At 39.6% G+C, this 18582-nt stretch overlaps 1 protein-coding gene across 2 annotated transcripts in view; it reads left to right on the forward strand.

The window, feature by feature from the left end:
* The window catches only part of LOC123513692 (uncharacterized threonine-rich GPI-anchored glycoprotein PJ4664.02-like), a 91855-nt gene that overhangs the window by 19970 nt on the left and 53303 nt on the right, over positions 1 to 18582 (forward strand). The window contains exons 2-4 of one of the 2 annotated variants that reach the window (XM_045271051.1): positions 5480 to 5646; positions 9757 to 9846; positions 10732 to 10889. In XM_045271051.1, coding sequence (XP_045126986.1) covers positions 5485 to 5646; positions 9757 to 9846; positions 10732 to 10889 — 410 coding nt within the window. In that variant the 5' untranslated portion in view covers positions 5480 to 5484. The remainder of the gene's footprint in view (positions 1 to 5479; positions 5647 to 9756; positions 9847 to 10731; positions 10890 to 18582) is intronic. The other variant, XM_045271052.1, reaches the window with a different exon arrangement.

Genomic DNA, 18582 nt, shown 5'->3' on the forward strand with positions numbered 1-18582 from the left:
GGCGGGATGCATGTAGCTTATCTTTAGTGATTGGTGGAGACAAGGATGGTGGGAGGAGCACTAGGATTTCAAGGACAGCATACGGCATGTGTAGTTGGTATCCAACACACTATACGGGACAACTGAACTGAAGAAAGCTCAGAAAAGAAATATGACGCCTACGTAGGCGTCACGGTATTTGCTACTGGGGCTTCATGACGCCCACATAGGCGTCACCGTATTGAAGGGGTTAATGGGTGAAATGCGATAGGCTGGTTGTCTTATAGGCTTGATATCATTAGATATAAAAGTTATATCATGTTGGATAGTAGTACAAAGTCCTGGAAGGTTACCTGTGATTTCTGAAAAGTCTAGCAATAACTTTAAGATTAGACTTTTGTGAAGGTGTTAAGGAAATAAACACCTCATCAAGGTTGGACATGATTTGGCTGTTTGAGGGGCGTCCTTTAGGTGATGAGAAGAGGAATTCGATGTCGGAATCTTTCTCGGGGGGCACAGACCAGACTCCTTCCCTACCAGACATACAGGTACAGTGCGAGACAAGTCGTCCTCTGGTTCTCTGGAGTGGTAAAGTTTCATTAGATTAATATGAACTAGTTGGGAATCCTTACGACGGTCAGGAGTGTGGACCACATAGTTTAATGGACTTAGTGGTCCCATGAACTTACTGTGAAGAGCATTGCCTGGAGTGGGGAGAAAAAGTAAAACTTTGTCTCCAGGTTTGAAACTTCTCATGACAGATTTGGGAAGATAATTTTGTTGCATTTTAGTTTGAGATTTTAGGAAGTTTAATTTAGCAAAAGATCTGACTTCATTGATTTTATTCTTAAGGTTACTGATGTAGTCAGACACACTAGGGCTTGAAGGAGTATTTTGAGTAAACCATTGATCCTTTAATATTTTGAGAGGCCCCCTGATCTGTCTACCATAGAGTAATTCAAAAGGGGAGTAACCTAAAGAATCTTGAGGAGATTCTCTTAAAGGCGAAGAGAAAAAAAGAGATACTTTTATCCCAGTCTCCTTGATGCTCCAAGCAATACTTCATCATGGATTTTAATGTTTGGTGAAACCGCTCCAGACAGCCTTGGGATTGAGGGTGGTAAGCCGAGGAGGTTACATGGTCGATGTTTAGCTCATTCACTATCTGTTGGAAAAAATTGCTAGTGAAATTGCTACCCTTGTCAGACTGAATTTGTTTTGGAATTCCTACAGAGGTGAAAAATTTATTAGATGTTTTACAATGGTCTTTGATGTGATGTTCTTAAGAGGGAATGCTTCAGGGTACCTGGTAGTGGGATCCATGAGGGTTAAATACTGATTCCCTCGTTTGGTTTGGGTAAGGGCACTACGCAGTCTAGAACAATCTTTTCGAAGGGCTCCGTCTGAACTGGAATAGGCGTCAGAGGAGCTGGCACAAGGCGTTCGTTAGGCTTACCCACAATTTGACATATATGACATGTTTTTACATAGTGTGACACATCCTTTTTCATTCCTGGCCAAAAAAAATGTTGAGCCTTCTTGTAGGTTTTTTGGATGCCTAGATGACTTGACAATCCATCATGAGCTAGTTCTATAATGGCTGGTCTTACAGACAAGGGGATGACAACTTGATGTGTTTCTGACCAGGTGTCTAGTTGTTTCAGTTCAGGAGGTCTGTAGGCACGCATCAGGACTCCTTCCTGATAATAAAAACAAGGCAATTTAGACATATCCTTTGTCTCACTGGCAACATGTCTGATCTTAGCCAAAGTGAGATCCTGTTCCTGAGCATTAATCAAATTCTCCTTTGAAATGATGTTATTGTACAAGTTGTCAGTAGAGGCAATCATTGGTGGATGAGGTGGTGAAAGGGCAGGGGACTTGGACTGAGACCTGGTGACTGCACACACTGGGAAAAAGTGAGGGGATGTTTTGTCCAGGGTCTTAGTAGGACTTTCTGTTAAGGGAGAATCAAGAACAATTAAGTTTGGAACAGCCAAGTTACCCGCAAGATCGTTACCCAGTACGCGATGTACCCCTGGTACTGGCAGTTCATCAGGTTTAATGGCTACCACAACCTCTCCTGAAATGAAAGGGCACTGTAAGCTAATTTTAGCCAAGGGATAGAAGAGCTGTGATTCGAGACCTGTAAGGATCACCTTCTCCCCCCAGTGAAAGCCTGTTTGATATTAGGGATGACATCTTCCCTTAAGATGGATTGGGCAGCACCTGTATCATGCAGAACCTTGACATTTATTGCCTTGTCTTTACCATCAGTCAGGGACACTTTACCTTGATATGTGTGTACGAGTCATAAAGTTCTAGAGGAGAGTTGATAGGGTTAGCTAGGGCCACTGGTTTCTTGTTCTCAAATGTGTTAGGTTTAGGGGCCACAAAAGAAGGTTGACGTTGAGAGGCCTTGCAATTTGGGTGTCTACATTTTTGGATCGTGTGTCCTGGTTTCTTACAGTATGTACACCATGGGGAATTATATGCATTTGGCGAGGATCCGGTCGGCTTACCACCCGCGCCCCCAAAACCTTCCCAAAAGGAGGACCTAACATTAGATAGTGAACTACGACCTCTACTACCCAGGGATCCCATCAACAAAGCAAAGGCATCAGCCACTTTAGCGGCAGACATAAGCTCAGTCTCTCCCTGTTCTTCCACATGCCTCAGAATATTAAAGGGTAACTTGTTCTTCCATTCTTCCAGGACCATTAGATTGAGCAACTCCGAAAAGGTGGTAATGTTAAGGGCGGCTAACCATTTCTTAAATTGTCTTAGTTTCTCACTAGCAAATTCAACATAGGTGTGAGAGTCTGGTTTCACATACTTTCGGAACTGTTGTCTGTATCTGTCAGAAGTGATAGAGAAGGCGTCTAGAATGTTACCTTTGATCTCTTCATACTCTACCTCATCACTAAGGCCGTTGTATACCCTATAAGCTTTTCCTACTAGCTTGGGGACAAGGAGAGACACCCACTGATCTTTGGGCCATTTATTCCTATTAGCAATGCTCTCAAAAGCGCGAAATGACCCGTCAACATCAGATTCATCAAAAGGGGGAACTAGCGGAGCAGCTGTAGCGGGATTAAAGCTTGTTAACTTTTTCTTTATATCTATTTCTTCCCCTCTAAACTTAGCGTCATTTCGTAGGGTTAACTCCTGAATTTCTAACTCTTTCTCCTGCCTTTTAAGTTGTAACTGAAATTCACTCTCTTCCTTTTCTGCCTGTAGTTGCATTTGTCTTTCCTGTAATTCTCTCGCTTCTCTTTCTGCCTGTAGTTGCATTTCTTTCGCTTCTTTTCTGCCTGTAGTTGCATTTCTTCGCTTTTCTGCCTGTAGTTGCATTTCTTCGCTTCTTTTCTGCCTCTAGTTGCATTTCTTCGCTTCTTTTCTGCCTGTAGTTGCATTTCTTTGCTTCTTTTCTTCTGTAGTTGCATTTCTTTCGCTTCTTTTTCTGCCTGTAGTTGCATGTTTTTCGCTTCTTTTTCTGCCTGTAGTTGCATTTGTTTTTCATGCATCCTGTATTCTAGTCTAAGCTTCTCAATTTCCCACTGACTTATCCTACTCTTATCCTGTTCTTCCTGGGGACTGTGTGTTATAGTCCTCGTAGAGGCTGACATGGGAGTTAACTCTTCTATGGCATATCCTAGCAACTGACCTTCTTGCACTAGATGTTCAACACCTACATTCTTAATGACCTCTCTAGTCATCTGAGACGTGATGGGAACATGAAAATGTTTAGCGATGGTCTTCCACTGGTCTTTTTTTATATTAGCATCTTTAAGTTGTTCCAGAGAAGGGTCAGCACTAAAATCTTCAACGTTAAACTGAGCGGAAGCCATATTAAATAGATGTTAAACAACAACAAAAATGATAAGCGAATTACTTAAGTGAGGAACTTGGCAGAGTGATAATAAAGGCAACCTTGGAAATTACCTAGATTATACTTAAGTAAACACTTATGAGTACAATCACTAATGGGGGGTAAACTAGAGAATTACGGCATTAAGAGGGATCCGGATTACTCTAGTTACGAGACTTGAGAGTGAGGAGCGAATTGTACTGAGACTTGTTATTGATAAAGAGGCGGATTAGTCTGAGAGACTAGTTAAAATGGCCAATTCTAACTAGCGAGAAAAATGATCCGCGAAGTGAGGAGATTGAGGGTTCGCATGAACATATGATGATCCCAACACTTATTACACACCTGCCTATGTGCAAAAAATAGAGATAAGTGCTATCGGTGAACACGCCTTTCTACCTGGTTTACTTCTCTACCACTGCTATGCGATACCAATGAAAGTCACGAAGCACTTTTAACCCAAAAGGAGCCACTTGATCGCACAAAGGTAAATTTAAACCACACGCAGAGTAAATCACAGAAAAAAAAACACATCAAAGTCACAACACCACAGAAACACATCAAAGTCACAACACCACAGGAACACACAAAAAAATTATGTAATCACAGAAAAAAAGTCAATGGAAAAATGGAACACAGAACAAGGGTTATAAGTGTCCTGTCACGGTCGCCAATTGTTACGTTCACCGGTTAAATGGGTAAGATTGGCATCGGGGAGCCGGTGAACAATAACAATAAAAAAAAAACACTGCAGGTTCAACTGGTGAGGATATGCAAAGGGGGCACTTAAAAAGCTATTTAATAGCCCAATAATGTAACCGACATACACATATAGATATAACATGAAACACATGAAAATGCCATACACATATACTTATAACACATAAATAAATATAACAAAGAACCCAACTTAATACCTAACAATAATACTAATCCTATATGTAGGCAATGTGGAAAAAAACGGACGAGGGGAAGTGATACTTATGAGGTGTCGCAGTGGTGAAGTGCTGGGTGAGGTGGATCCCACGGTAGTCCAAGAGGTGTTGTGTTCACTGGTTAAGGCCTAGACCTCGACTGCCTTCCAGAAAGCCGAGAGCTTGCTTAACACTTCTGCTTGAGTCGAATGGGGCCGCGTGAATCCAACTTCGGGATAGTAGCGGGGCTTCGTGAGACGGTGACGTGGAGGGTTCACGAGACGGTGACGTGGAAGGTTCATGAGACAGTGACGTGGAAGGGGAGGTGGAGAGGTGGCGAACGAGGAAGCAAGCGGAGGAGGTGATGGTAGTGGAGTATGTTACGGGCGGGCCGTAACACTAGGATGTTCATAAGTACCAGAATGAGGATCACAGCTGTCATTGCTGCTCATCCTTACAAATCTTCTAGATGAATTAAGGCCAATGGACTAAGCAGTGAACTTGACATGAAGGAAACCACAATAAACACTGTCCTGAGATTGCCTAACTGTAGTGTAATGATTACCCCAAACCACTTCCCATAAAGATTTCACTTTGGTAGTTTATTTATTTATTAGTTTAGATTTTTCTAAACATCTTTCCTCAAATATATTTCAAGCCATAATGGGAAGTGCAGGAATCTGGCTTGTGATGATTGTTGGTGGTCACTTTTTAGGTGTGATGGATGAGAATGCTGTGTGGCATAGCAGGGACACCACAGCCTCCCTACAAAAAGAGCAAATCCCCCAGAGCAAAGGTGGACTGTCTCAGCGGACAAGCCAACGCTCTCCCCTCAAGGACATCCTGAACAACAGCCCTTCTCACACTAACATTTCTGTGAAGGTAAGGGACATCTTACTGTCTGATAAAGTAGATTATTTCTGTCTTCTTTGCTTTAGCAAATATAAAACTATCTTGTCCCTTTCCTGGATAGCTAACTTCCTATCTCTGAAATATGTTGCTCTTAGAATATTATGTAAAGAAGATTCACAAAATTCACCATAGATACATTAATGGAAATAATTACTAAATACTGGATAAAAAGAATTAAAGGAAAGTACGTTTTAAGGTGGACGTCAAGTTAGATTTGTAAATGTTCTGATGATCCCCTCTTGTAACAGTTCTAGTTATAGGAACAAGAGAGAGAGAGGTGAAAGAGTGCTAGTACTGATCAACTCAAGCATAGATTAAATGAATGGTATAGGGTTGTGTGGAATCACTTAAGACATTGATGGAAAGGGAAGGTGGGATAAATTTAACTAACAAACTTACACAGGAGATCAAATCTGTCAGGATCTTTACTAATGATAAGGCCTAATTGGATTTTGGACTGTCTTAGCTCTGGTGCCAGTATACAACAGTATTACTTCCAAGGCTGCCAGTTCCTATTGAAACTGCATGCTTGGTACAGGCAGCTGAAGGCAGTGTATTCCAGCCTTCTCTAGGCATTGCCATTAGAACCATTTGGCACTGACTTCAATACCACTCAAACATTCCATCTTGTACTGTTGCCCTCAAGTTCTTCCTGATTTGTGGAATACAACTTTGATCCTTGTTGTGTTAGAAAACACAAGGACTGGACCAAGGAGCAATGGTATGGCAGTGTGGAGTGATTGTTCTCAAATGAGGAGGCCAGTATGAAGGACCAGGCAAAATTTGCACTGCATTATCATGATGGTATATACATTGCTTCATTGATGGTATAAGGGTGCTCTGGCAGGCTTGGTGAAGCAAGCTCAGTTGGTTTATAAGAAATGTCACCCTGAGTGCAGAATATTTTGGGAAATTTTACTTGATGTGATGTTACTGGTGTATGATAAATATGACATCAGTGCATTTGTGCGTGTGTGTGTTTGCTTTCACACTGCCAAAAAAATAGACATATTGATTAAGATGATTGTAGATATAGATAGGTACAGTACTGCAAGGATTGCTATGTGTAAGCCTGATAGGTTCTTGCAGCTTCCCGTATTTCCACATATTCCTGTGTTCTTATTTACTGACACTAGAAAGTTGTTTTTGGTGTTAAGTATGTTTCAAGAATTCAAGGACAGAACTGAAAACCACTCCAAAGCAAAGATCAGATGAGGCCTTTTTATTTTTATTTGTTTATTTATTTATTTTAATTAATTACTTATTTATTTATTTATTTTATTTTATTTATTTATTTATTTGTGTGTGTGTGTGTGTACAGGGAGAGGAGGACTGACCAAGGGCAACAAAAAGATAAAGAAAAAGGCCCACTCAGTCACCAATCTACTTAGAGTTGATAGTTAGCCAAAGAACAGGGACAAATATTTTGAAACCTACTTCTTGAATGAAGTCAGGTCATAGGAAGTTAGAAATACAGACACAGGTAGGGAGTTCAAGAGTTAATCAAAGAAAGGTATAAAGGATTGAAAGTACTGGTTGAACAGAATAGGGGTGAGAGGAAGAAGAAAGCCTTGTGCAGCGAGGCCACAGGAAGAAGTGAGGCATGCAGCTAGTAACATCAAAAGAACCGTTAGCATGAAAATAACAGTAGAAGATAGAAAGAAATGCAACATTCCAGCAGTGAGAATGGCTGAATATGGTCAGAAGAGGAGAGTTGATGAGTTGAAAAGGTTTGATTCCACCCTATTTAATAGAGCTGTGTGAGTGGAATCCCCCCTCCCCCCAAACATGTGAAGAGTACTCCATACAGGGGTGGATAAAGCCTTTGTACAGATTTAGTAAAAAAGAAAACTGACTGGGACACCTCAGAATACCTAACTTTCATAGAAGCTGTTTTTATCAAGAGATGAGATGCAAAGTTTCCAGTTTAGGGTATGAGTAAAGGATAGGCTGAGGTTTTTCTCGCCTCTCCAACTGCTTACTCTGTATAAGGGCCTTATCCGTCCCTGTATGGAGTATTCTTCGCATGTTTGGGGGGGTTCCAGTCACACAGCTTTGCTTGATAGGGTGGAATCGAAAGCTCTTCGTCTCATCAACTCCCCTCATCTGACTAACTGTCTTCAGTCTCTTTCTCACTGCCGAAATGTTGCATCCCTTTCTATATTTTATCGCTATTTTCATGGTAACTGTTCTACTGATCTTGCTAACTGCATGCCTCCCTCCTCCTGCCACGCTGCACAAGGCTTTCTTCTTCCTCTCATCCTTATTCTGTCCAACTCTCTAATGCAAGAGTTAACCAGTATGCTCAATCATTCATCCCTTTCACTGGTAAACTCTGGAACTCCCTCCCTGCATCTGTATCTCCGAATTCCTACAACTTGTCTTCTTTTTAAGAGGGAGGTATCAAGGCATTTGCTCCCCTAATTCTGGCTGACGGTTTTGGCACTTCTTGTACTCTTTGGAGAGCCAGCGCTCAAGTGGGCTTTTTTCTAACTTTCTTTTTTTTTGCCCTTGGCTGGCCCTCTTCCCTACATAAAAAAAAAAAAAAAAAATCAGTGTTGCAGAGGGAGACAGTTGAGTGCCATTGAAGAAGAGGGCATAGTTGTCTGGAAGGTTGTGTTGAGTTGAAAGATGGAGGAATTGCATTTTTGAGGCATTGAACACTACAAAGTTTTCCCTGTCCCAATCAGAAATCTTAGAAAAATCAGAAGTTAGGTGTTTTGTGGCATCCTTGCATGACCTGTTGACTTTTTGATGGGTTGGTCATCTCTGAAAAGACGTGGAAAAGTGTAGGGTGGTATCATCAGCATAGGAGTGGATAGGGCAAGAAGTTTGGTAAGATCATTAATGAATAAAAGGAAGAGAGTGGGTGACAGAACAATGGAACACCACATTTAAAAGATTTAGAAGAATAGTGGCTGTCTACCATGGCTACAATACAATGGTTAGAAAGGAAAGTTGAGATAAAATTGCAGAGAGAAGGATAGAAACCATAGGAAGGCAGTTTTGAAATCAAAAGGTTTGTGCCAGAGTCTATCAAAAGCTTTTGATATGTCGAATGCAACAGTAAAAGTTTCACCAAAATCTCTAAAAGAGGATGACCAAGACTCAGTAAGTAAAGCCAGAAGATCAATAGGAGAGCAGTGCTGACAGAAGCCATACTGGTAATGAGATAGGAGATTGTGAAATGGCAGGTGTTTAAGAATCTTCCTATAGATGATAGATTAAAAAACATTAGACAAGCAAGAGATTAAAGCTATATATAGGGCAGTAGTTTGATGAATTAGAATGGTCATCCTTCTTAGGAACAGGCCAAATGTCGGTAAACTTCCAGCAAGAAGGAAAAGTAGAAGTCAATAGATAGAGTTGGAAGAGTGTAACCAGGCAAGGTGCAAGCTCGGAGGCACAGTTATTGAGAAGGATAGGATGGTTCCTATCAAGTCCATAAGCCTTCTGAGGGTTTAGGCCAGTGAGGGCATGGAAAACATCATTGCGAAGAACTTTGACTGAAGGTATGAAATAGTCAGAGGAAGGAGAAGAGGAGGAACAAGCCCAGAATCATCCAAGGTGGAGTTGTTAGCAAAGGTTTGAGAGAAGAGTTCAGCTTAGAGACAGATGAGATGGCAGTGGTGCCATCAGGATGAAATAAAGGAGGGAAAGATGAAGAAGTAAAATTATTGTAGATGTTTTATGGCCTTATGCCTGACATTTCCTATTTATGAAAAAGTGTTTATTCAAGTTGAAGAACAGACTTGGTATGACTCCAGCAGAAATATAAAGTGCATGAGATTAAGGTGATGGAAGGCTCAAGTACCTTTAGTGGGCAACCTCTCTATCATGTACAGCCCAAGAACAGGCTATATTAAACGAGGCTTAGAAGGTTTGGGTTGAGTAAAAGAATGAGGAATCCATCCAGCTTTGGAACAAAAATGAGGATAGAGAAAGTAGGAGAAAACAGAAAAGGGCTTGCTGTTAGTTGCCTCAGGTACCTGTGTTTTGGTGAGGAAAAGATGAGGTTTAGCAGAGGAGAGGTGGTGTTCTACAGATTCAAAATTAGATCTAAGACCATTAATGTTGCAGAAGTTCATGAAGAAAAAGTTGGAGGAGGCGTCAAGATATTTTTGGTTAACACGGAGAGAGCAGTCCAACCTGGGAACATCTATGATCCCTGTGAGTGTGTAGGGAGTGATTGTAGTTTTGTTTGAAGGGGGAGAGTTGTCTTTAGAGGACAAGCTGTGACTGTCCCTTTGAGTTGTGAGACACAAAGGGAATCTTCCAGCGAGTTCACAGCTAACTTTGATGGGAAGTTTACAGCACCCCCTAAACTAATCCAGACCAGAACTGGCAGACCAGGACTAGTCCAGATCAGAACTAGTACTATTAAACCTTGCTGGAAGTATATTATCATTTCAGTAGGTGTCTAAAACCTCTGAGAGAATCCGTGAATTAGTCCCTACTAAATTAAAAGTATCTGCGCAGTGTTATTATTTGTCAAGAAATACTGTCTATATCAATTATAAAATGAAAACTCAGTGTTGATCCATCACTTTCTGACTGAAAATAATTAGAGCAAAGAATCCAGAACTGCTAAATAAAGTGTGTGAGATCTGCAATGAGTGATATTGTGACCTGTACTTTAGTAGCTCTGCTGCCCTAAAAGAAACTCCTCACACCAGCACAGAAAGCTAAGAGTCTTAGTGTTACATTGGAATACACAGACTGGATTCTGAATTAGCCAGAAATGAGTGGTGGATACATATGTGCATATGTATGCCCATGATCCTTGCTACATCTTTGAGACTACCAAATATGCTTTTCATTTAGGTATTTTTTGCTTGAATAAGCTTATATTTTTAGAAAATGGTGCATTTATATATTCTACAGGAGAAAGTCACAAGATGTAGACTTTATTTCTTTGACATAAGGAAGGTATTTTTATTGTTTTGCACTTTATTAATGACAGTGCCTTTTTATTTATGTTTGATATGGCTGAAGAAGGTCTTGTAAATAGTAATGTTTTTATGGATTACTTTACTGTGGTGTCATGATTGACAGGGGAGAGACACATCACAACAACATGAGGTGATGCAGCAGCTGGATGAGGAGGAAGAGTGGCGGGAGAGGACTGAGGTGGTGACAGCACTTGACCACCGCCACAACCTGGACATGGCAAGGGATCTGCTGGACCAGGCATTGCTGGCAGCCACCTCCAGGTGAGTCAGTGGTTCTTGCAAATATGTTTGGTGAACCTGTAGCCATCACCCTCTCAAAGAAACTGTTCCAGGCAAGATGGAATGAAGCTAGAATATTGAATATCAGGCAAGATCCTTGAACAAAAGAGAGCCAGTATTTTCTTCAGTAAAGAAAGAAGTTAGTGGTTATCCACTTTGAAATTGAAATTTAAATTAATGATTTTGTTGGCTAAATGGAATCTTCTTAACTCTTTTGCCCTGGTGCCTTTGAAAATACATGAACAGTGCTAACTTATTGTATATTATGAGAGAACAAGTCTGGAGGCAGTAACTTGTCTAATTTCTCATAAAATACTACCAAATTCTCTCTCTCTCTCTCTCTCTCTCTCTCTCTCTCTCTCTCTCTCTCTCTCTCTCTCTCTCTCTCTCTCTCTCTCTCTCTCTCTCTCTCTCTCTCTCTCTCTCTCTCTCTCTCTCTCTCTCTCTCTCTCTCTGTATTTGCCTATTTGTGTTGTACAGGGTTTGAGTTGGGCTTATAGTGTCCTGTCTCCATACCCCCACTTATCAACTTTTTCTTTAAAGCTATGCACATTATGTGCTGTAACAACTTCATCACTCAAGGCATTCCACTTTTCCATTGTTCCATGTGGAAAACTGTACTTTCCAATATCCTTCACACACTGCTTCTTCCTAATTTTCTCTGCATGTCCTCTTGTCCTTCTAGCTTGTTGCCAGCACCAGGTCTTCCTTGTCTATCTTTTCAATGCCATTAACTACTTTATACAATGTTATTAGGTCTCCTCTTTCTCTTTTATCTTGTAAGGTTGGCAGACCTATTTCTTTCACCTTTCTTCATATGTTAGATCCTTTAGTTCTTGTACCATCTTTGTTGCTATCTTCTGGATCCATTCTAATCTTACTATTTTTTTTCAAGCTTGGCAACCACACCACTGCTGCATATTCCAACTTAGGATGTATCATGCTCATAATAATTTTCTTTCATCTTATCCTTATCCAAGTACTGATATGCCATTCTAGTATTAGTCAACATTTTGTATGTTGATCTGAATATCTCACATGTGTTTTTCAGGGACAGAACCAGAAATAATGGGTTTAAACTTGAAAAATTCAAGTTTAGGAAAGAAATGGCAAGAAATTGGTTTTCAAATAGAGTGGTTGATGAATGGAATGGTCTCAGTGGTTATGTAGTCAGTGTTGAGTCAATAGGGAGCTTTAAAAGAAGATTAGATAGTTCATAGATGGGGATGATAGATGGAATTAGGTATCTTTAAACGCACATGTGTAGGTTTGGTGGCCTCTTGCAGCTTCCCTCTTTTCTTATGTTCTTATTCCCCCCTCTATATACAGTACATACAGTGCTTTCGTGTGTGTGTGTGTGTGTGTGTATATTTACCTATTTGTGTATTACAGGGCCCGAGCTAAGCTCTCTGTGTCCTGTCTCCTTGTCCACTCCTGTCATATCTCTCTTTCATCTGATTGACATACACTGCATCAACGACATCACTGCTCAGTTTATTCCAATTATCAATACTACGATGCGGGAAACTGTACTTTCTCACGTCATTTAGACAGATGTCTTTTATTAATTTTTTTCCATGTCCTCGGAGATGATTACTTGTGATCACCTTTATCAACTCTCTGTCCAATATGTCAATCTTGTTCACCAATTTATATATAGTTATCATGTCTCCTCTTGTTCTCTCTTCTAATGTGGTCAGCCCCAGTTTTCTCAGTCTTTCCTCATAGTCTAACTCCTGGTACCATCCTTGTTGCCAGCCTCTGTACCCTTTCCAAGGTACCTTCTTCACATTTTTCTTCATATGCGGTGACCAGACGCAAGCTGCATATTCTAACTGGGGTCTTATTAAGGTACATAATATCTTCATCATTCCTTCATCTAGGTAGTGGAATGCAAGGCCAATATTTTGAAGCATGTTATATGTTTTCCAAAATATCTTGTTAATGTGTTTCTCTGGTGACAAAGTGTTTTGCACGGTTACTCCTAAGTCTTTCTCCTCATTGGTCTCTTCAATTTTCTCCTCACCCAGCCTGTAATCCCTGTTTGGTCTTTATCTACTTCTTCCTATTTTCATAACATGGCTCTTGTTTATATTAAATTCCATCTCCAACTTTTTATTCCACTCATATATTTTATAAAAATCTTCCTGAACTTGTTACAATCTTCCACATTCTTTACTCTCCTCATAATTTGGTATCGTCCACGAACATATTCATGTAACTGTCAATTCCTACTGGCATATCATTAACATAAATCAAAAACATGATGGGATCAAGCACTGACCCTTGTGGAACTCCACTGGTTACCTTCTTCCACTCGGACTTCCTTCCTTTCACCGCTGTTCGCATTTCTCTTCCCACTAAGTAATTTTCCATCCATTTTGCTAGTTTATCACTTACTCCTCCAATCTTCTTTAGTTTCCACATCATTGTATTGTGTGGCACTTTATCAAAGACCTTTCTCAAGTCCAGGTAGATAGCATCCACCCATCCCTTTCTATGTTGTAGTATGTCAGTCACTCTTGAATAAAAACATAATAAATTGGATACGCACGATCATCCTTTTCTGAAACCAAACTTCCTTTCACTCCGAATGTTTTCACTTTCTAGATACTCACTCCACTTAGCTTTAATTACTTCTTCACATACCTTGCACAATATACTAGTCAACGATACTGATCTGTAATTTAACGGTTCTATTCTATTACCATTCTTATTGATATTGTGGAGGTTTCCACAATATCAAATACGGGGTTCAACAATTGATCCTTACATTCTTTTAGCAACCTCCCAGATATACCATCAGGCCCCATTGATTTATTAATATCCAAATTGCTTATAATTTTCCTTACATCTTCTTTAGTAACCATGATGTCATGCATTTGCTTTATTTCTGTAGGCCTTTCTCCTATAAAATGCTCCTCCTTTGTAAACACTTTGCAAAAGTTGTCGTTCAAAATTTCAGCTATATCTCTAGCATCCTCATATACTTCTTCCCCATTTTGTACCTTTTCTTTTGCCTCCCTTTTATTTAGTTTTCCATTTATGAATTTGTAAAACATTTTAAGGTCACTATCACAGCTTTCCACCACCCTCTGTTCATATTCCTTTTGTGCTGTTCTCCTTACTTCAACATATCTATTCCTTGCTGTTTTGTGTGTGTGTGTGTTTCACTGTTTGATCTGCTGCAGTCTCTGACGAGACAGCCAGACGTTACCCTACGGAACGAGCTCAGAGCTCATTATTTCCGATCTTCGGATAGGCCTGAGACCAAGCACACACCACACACCGGGACAACAAGGTCACAACTCCTCGATTTACATCCTGTACCTACTCACTGCTAGGTGAACAGGGGCTACACGTGAAAGGAGACACACCCAAATATCTCCACCCGGCTGGGGAATCGAACCCCAGTCCTCTGGCTTGTGAAGCCAGTGCTCTAACCACTGAGCCACCGGATGTGTGTGTGTGTGTGTGTGTGTGTGTTTACCTAGTTGTATTTACCAAGTTGTAGTTTTACAGGGCCTGGGCTTTATGCTCATGTGGCCCCGTCTCCACATCTACACTTATCCAATCTTACTTTAAAAGTATGCACACTCATTGCAGACACTACTTCTTCATTTAAACTGTTTCACGTCTCAATACATCTTTGCGGGAAACTATATTTTTTAACATCTCTCAGACATCTTCCCTTTCTCAGCTTTTTACAATGCGATCTTGTGCTTTGGATGTCATATTCTTCTCTCAGGATCAGTTTCTCATTATCCAATTGGTCCATTCCGTTGATCAATTTACAAACTTGTATCAGATCTCCTTTCTCCCTTCTTTGTTCCAAGGTTGGTAGATCCATAGCCTTTAGTCTCTCCTCATATGTCATCCCTTCAAATTCTGGAACCATTCTTGTAGCCATTTTTTTGTAGTCTCTCCAACTTCCTTATGCATTTCTTTTTATGAGGACTCCACACTACTCCTGCATATTCCAATCTGGGTCTTATTATAGTACTTATCAATTTCTTCATCATTTCTTTGTCCATGTAGTGAAATGCTACTCCAATATTCCTTTGCAAATTATGTCTCTAAAAATTCTATCAATATGGCTTACCAGTTTATTGTTTTCTTCCATCGCTACTCCCAAGTCCTTTTCCTTTTATTACTTTCTCCAGTTCTACTCCATCTCCCATCTTATAGATTCCCACAGGTCGTCTTTCCTTCTTTCCCATTTCCATGACATGGCTTTTGTCCACATTGAATTCCATTTCTCACTTTTTACTCCATTCCCAGTTATTATTTAGGTCTTCTTGCAGTATTTCACAATCCTCTTTGTGTGTGCATGCGTGCATGTATGTTTTTTTTTTTTTTTTTTTTTTTTCTCTCCACTAGTTGTATTGTACAACAATATCTCCTTAAGGGGACCGTTTGGTGAGGTTTTTGAAAAATCGAAAATAAAGAGGTACGTGTTTTTTTCCCGCTGATAGATGGTTATTACACGATGTTAGTTTAGTAGTTACAAGCGAATCGACCCATAAATAACTGCATGAAAAATAAAAAGTCAATTTAAAATAATATATATTTTTCCTATAAACTTTGTCACTAGAGGACATATTTCAATTTTGCCAGTATGGATATGAAGTATGTCGTATACCAAAACTGTTCACATCATAGAATTTTTATTTATTTATTTTTTTTTTTATGGCCATTATGAATTTTAAATTTTTTAAAAATTTTTTATATAGAATTATATTGTGGCACTTAAAAAAAAATTACAAATTCTATGAGGTGAAAATGTAGCAGCTTCATTGAGCTTCAAAATGATACCTCAAAATTGAAAATCCATTGAGAAATGTGGGAGAAGATTAAATTTGAATGATAAAATTGGAAACTGAGAAAAAGGCAAAAAAACCCCAGAGATGTCATTTTCGTCCTCTATGACCCTGTACATTTATTTGGGTTGGATATTTTGTGGTCATACACCACCATGTGCATCATATATCCTTTTTAGGCATGTTTAGAATATTCTGTACGACTCATATGGCACTTCGCCGACCCTACAATGATTCTAGTTATTAGTCGCTCGAAGGCGAGGGTGTCTCCCATCCATGCATGGCCGTTACAACTTATAATTTCCACTTGCATCGTTTGTTTAGATATTGTAAGGCAAAAAAGGCAGGTAAAATAGGCTGGATTGTGGCTTGCAAGGTGTGAAATAATGGGCGAGATACTCAATAGATCCTCCTCCCATCATAGTCACATGGACACTGAAATGGAATGGGAGAGGGTGTGTTCCTGTGTACACCATAGTACTGAGTTGCCAGCGCCCACCTTTCCTTATCAAAGAAACCACTTCCCATGGCTTTTTCCGTGCTTATTATCATTTATGGTACAGAGAGTTGGGAGGGGGGAAGCCCCGGGCAGCGGTGGGCGTGGTAGGGGCCCTTTAAAGTTTAAATACCCCACATATTTTAGCATATTTCCCCAAAATACTCCATCACTATGTTACCATATGTTTGGGGATGCTCTGGTGGTGTTTTGGGGATTTTCAATTTTTTTTTCAGATTTTTCGATATCCCTTAAAGTTATGCATCTTATGTGCTGTAACAACTTCATCACTCAATGCATTCCACTTTTCTACCATTCTGTGGAAAACTTTATTTTCCAATATCCTTCACACACTGCCTCATCCTGATCTTCTTTACATTGCCTCTTGTCCTTCTAGCTTCAGTCACCAGCATCAGGTCTTCCTTGTCTATCTTTTCAATGCCATGTACTATTTTATACATTGTTATTAGGTCTCCTCATTCTCCTCTATCTTGTAAGATTGGCAGTCCCATTTCCTTCAGCTTTTCTTCATATGTTAAGTTCTTTAGTTCTGGCACCATCTTTGTACCTATCTTCTGAATCTGTTCTAATCTTCTTATATCTTTTTTAGAGCTCGGTTACCACACCACTGCTGCATATTTCAGCTTAGGACATATCATGCTTGTGATAATTTTTTCATCATATTTTTGTCCATGAATAAAATGCCACTCTTATATTAGTCAACATTTTATATGCTAATCCAAACCTTACATATGTATTTTCAGGATTCAGATTTTCGTGTATAATCACTCTTAGATCTTTTTCCTCTTTAGTCTTCATTATTTGTTCTTCTTCCATCAGATAGTTTTGTGCTAGTCTTCTCTTACTCTTTCCTATTTCCATTATGTGACTATTCTTGGCATTAAACTCCAATTTCCACTTATTACTCCACTCAGATTTTGTTTATATTTTCCTGCAACAGCAAACAGTCCTCTCGGGTTTTGATTACTCTTAGCAGCTTTGCATCATCAGCAAACAAATCACTATAATTGTTTATCCCATTGTGAATGTTGTTTACATATATCTGGAACATAATGGGGGGCTAACACTGACTCTTGTGGCACTCACTCCACTTGTTACTTTACCCCAAGATGAGTATGCATCTCTGATCACAGTTCTTATCTCCCTGTCCTTCAAATAATACCTTGTCCATTCTAACAAAGTTCCTTACAGTTATCCTATGTTCTCTAGTTTCCAAAGTCTTCCATGAGGGACTTTATCAAAAGCCTTTTTTTATGGTCAGATATAGTCCTTCTATTACTCTCAAGTAGAAGCTTAATAAGTTCGACACAACATGACCGTGTCTGTTCGATGACTTGCTCTTCTTCCAGATGTTTAACTCATTTTTCTTTGATCATTATTTCACAAAACTTCCCCAAAACACCTGTAAGTGACGCCAGTCTGTAATTTAATAGCTCGTTGCCTTTTCTCCTTTAAATATTGGTATTACATTGGCTCTCTTCCATTTAGTGAACTTGTAATAATTATTTCCCAAATTGGTTCCAACAGTTGCTCTTTACATTCTTTCAGCACCCAGCCTGATACACTATCTGGTCCCATTGCTTTTCTGACATCCAAATTATCTAATAATCTTCCAATATCCTCTTTGTGCAATGTGATTTCCTATAATCCTTAGCAATGCAGTGTCCTATTTGGTTTTGTAAAATCCTCTTCTACAGTGAACACAGTTTTGAAGCTCTCATTCATTATTTCACACATTTCCTTCTTTGTTTGGTATGTCTTCCCTCCTTTAATTATTTTTGTTTCCTTGTTCTCCATCTTATCATTTACAAATTTATAGAAGAGCTTAGGTTTGTCTTCACTTTTGCGCACCACATCTTATTCAAAGTTTCTTTCTTTCTTTCTCCTTACTCTAATATATTCATTTCTCTCATCCATATAATGTTTCCTATTATTGTCATTTCTCTGTTTTATGAGTTTCTTCTAAGCTTTATCTTTTGCCTGTTTTGCTTCTGTGCATCTAGCATTGTACCAAGTGTGTATTTTTTTCTTAACTCTAAAAAGGTACATATTTCTTTACTCCTTCATTATACAGGTAACTCTTGATATACGCCTTTAATTTACGTGTTTTTGTTAATACGCAACTGAAAAAATATACATAATTGAGGGAGAGTTCCGCAGCTGGCCGATAGGTGGGAGCTCCGCTCTTCACCATCAAGGACGCCTTAATCTACATCCAACAGTCCTGGGAGCGCAAGTGCCAAGAATATGTGTGAACAGTGTGTGGAAAAAACTGTATCCACAGTTTGTGCATTCCTTCAAAGGTTTCGCTGTGGACAACGTCGTTTTCAAAGCCAAC

Source organism: Portunus trituberculatus, chromosome 36 (assembly GCF_017591435.1).
Source record: "Portunus trituberculatus isolate SZX2019 chromosome 36, ASM1759143v1, whole genome shotgun sequence".
NCBI classification, from domain to species: Eukaryota; Metazoa; Arthropoda; class Malacostraca; order Decapoda; family Portunidae; genus Portunus; species Portunus trituberculatus.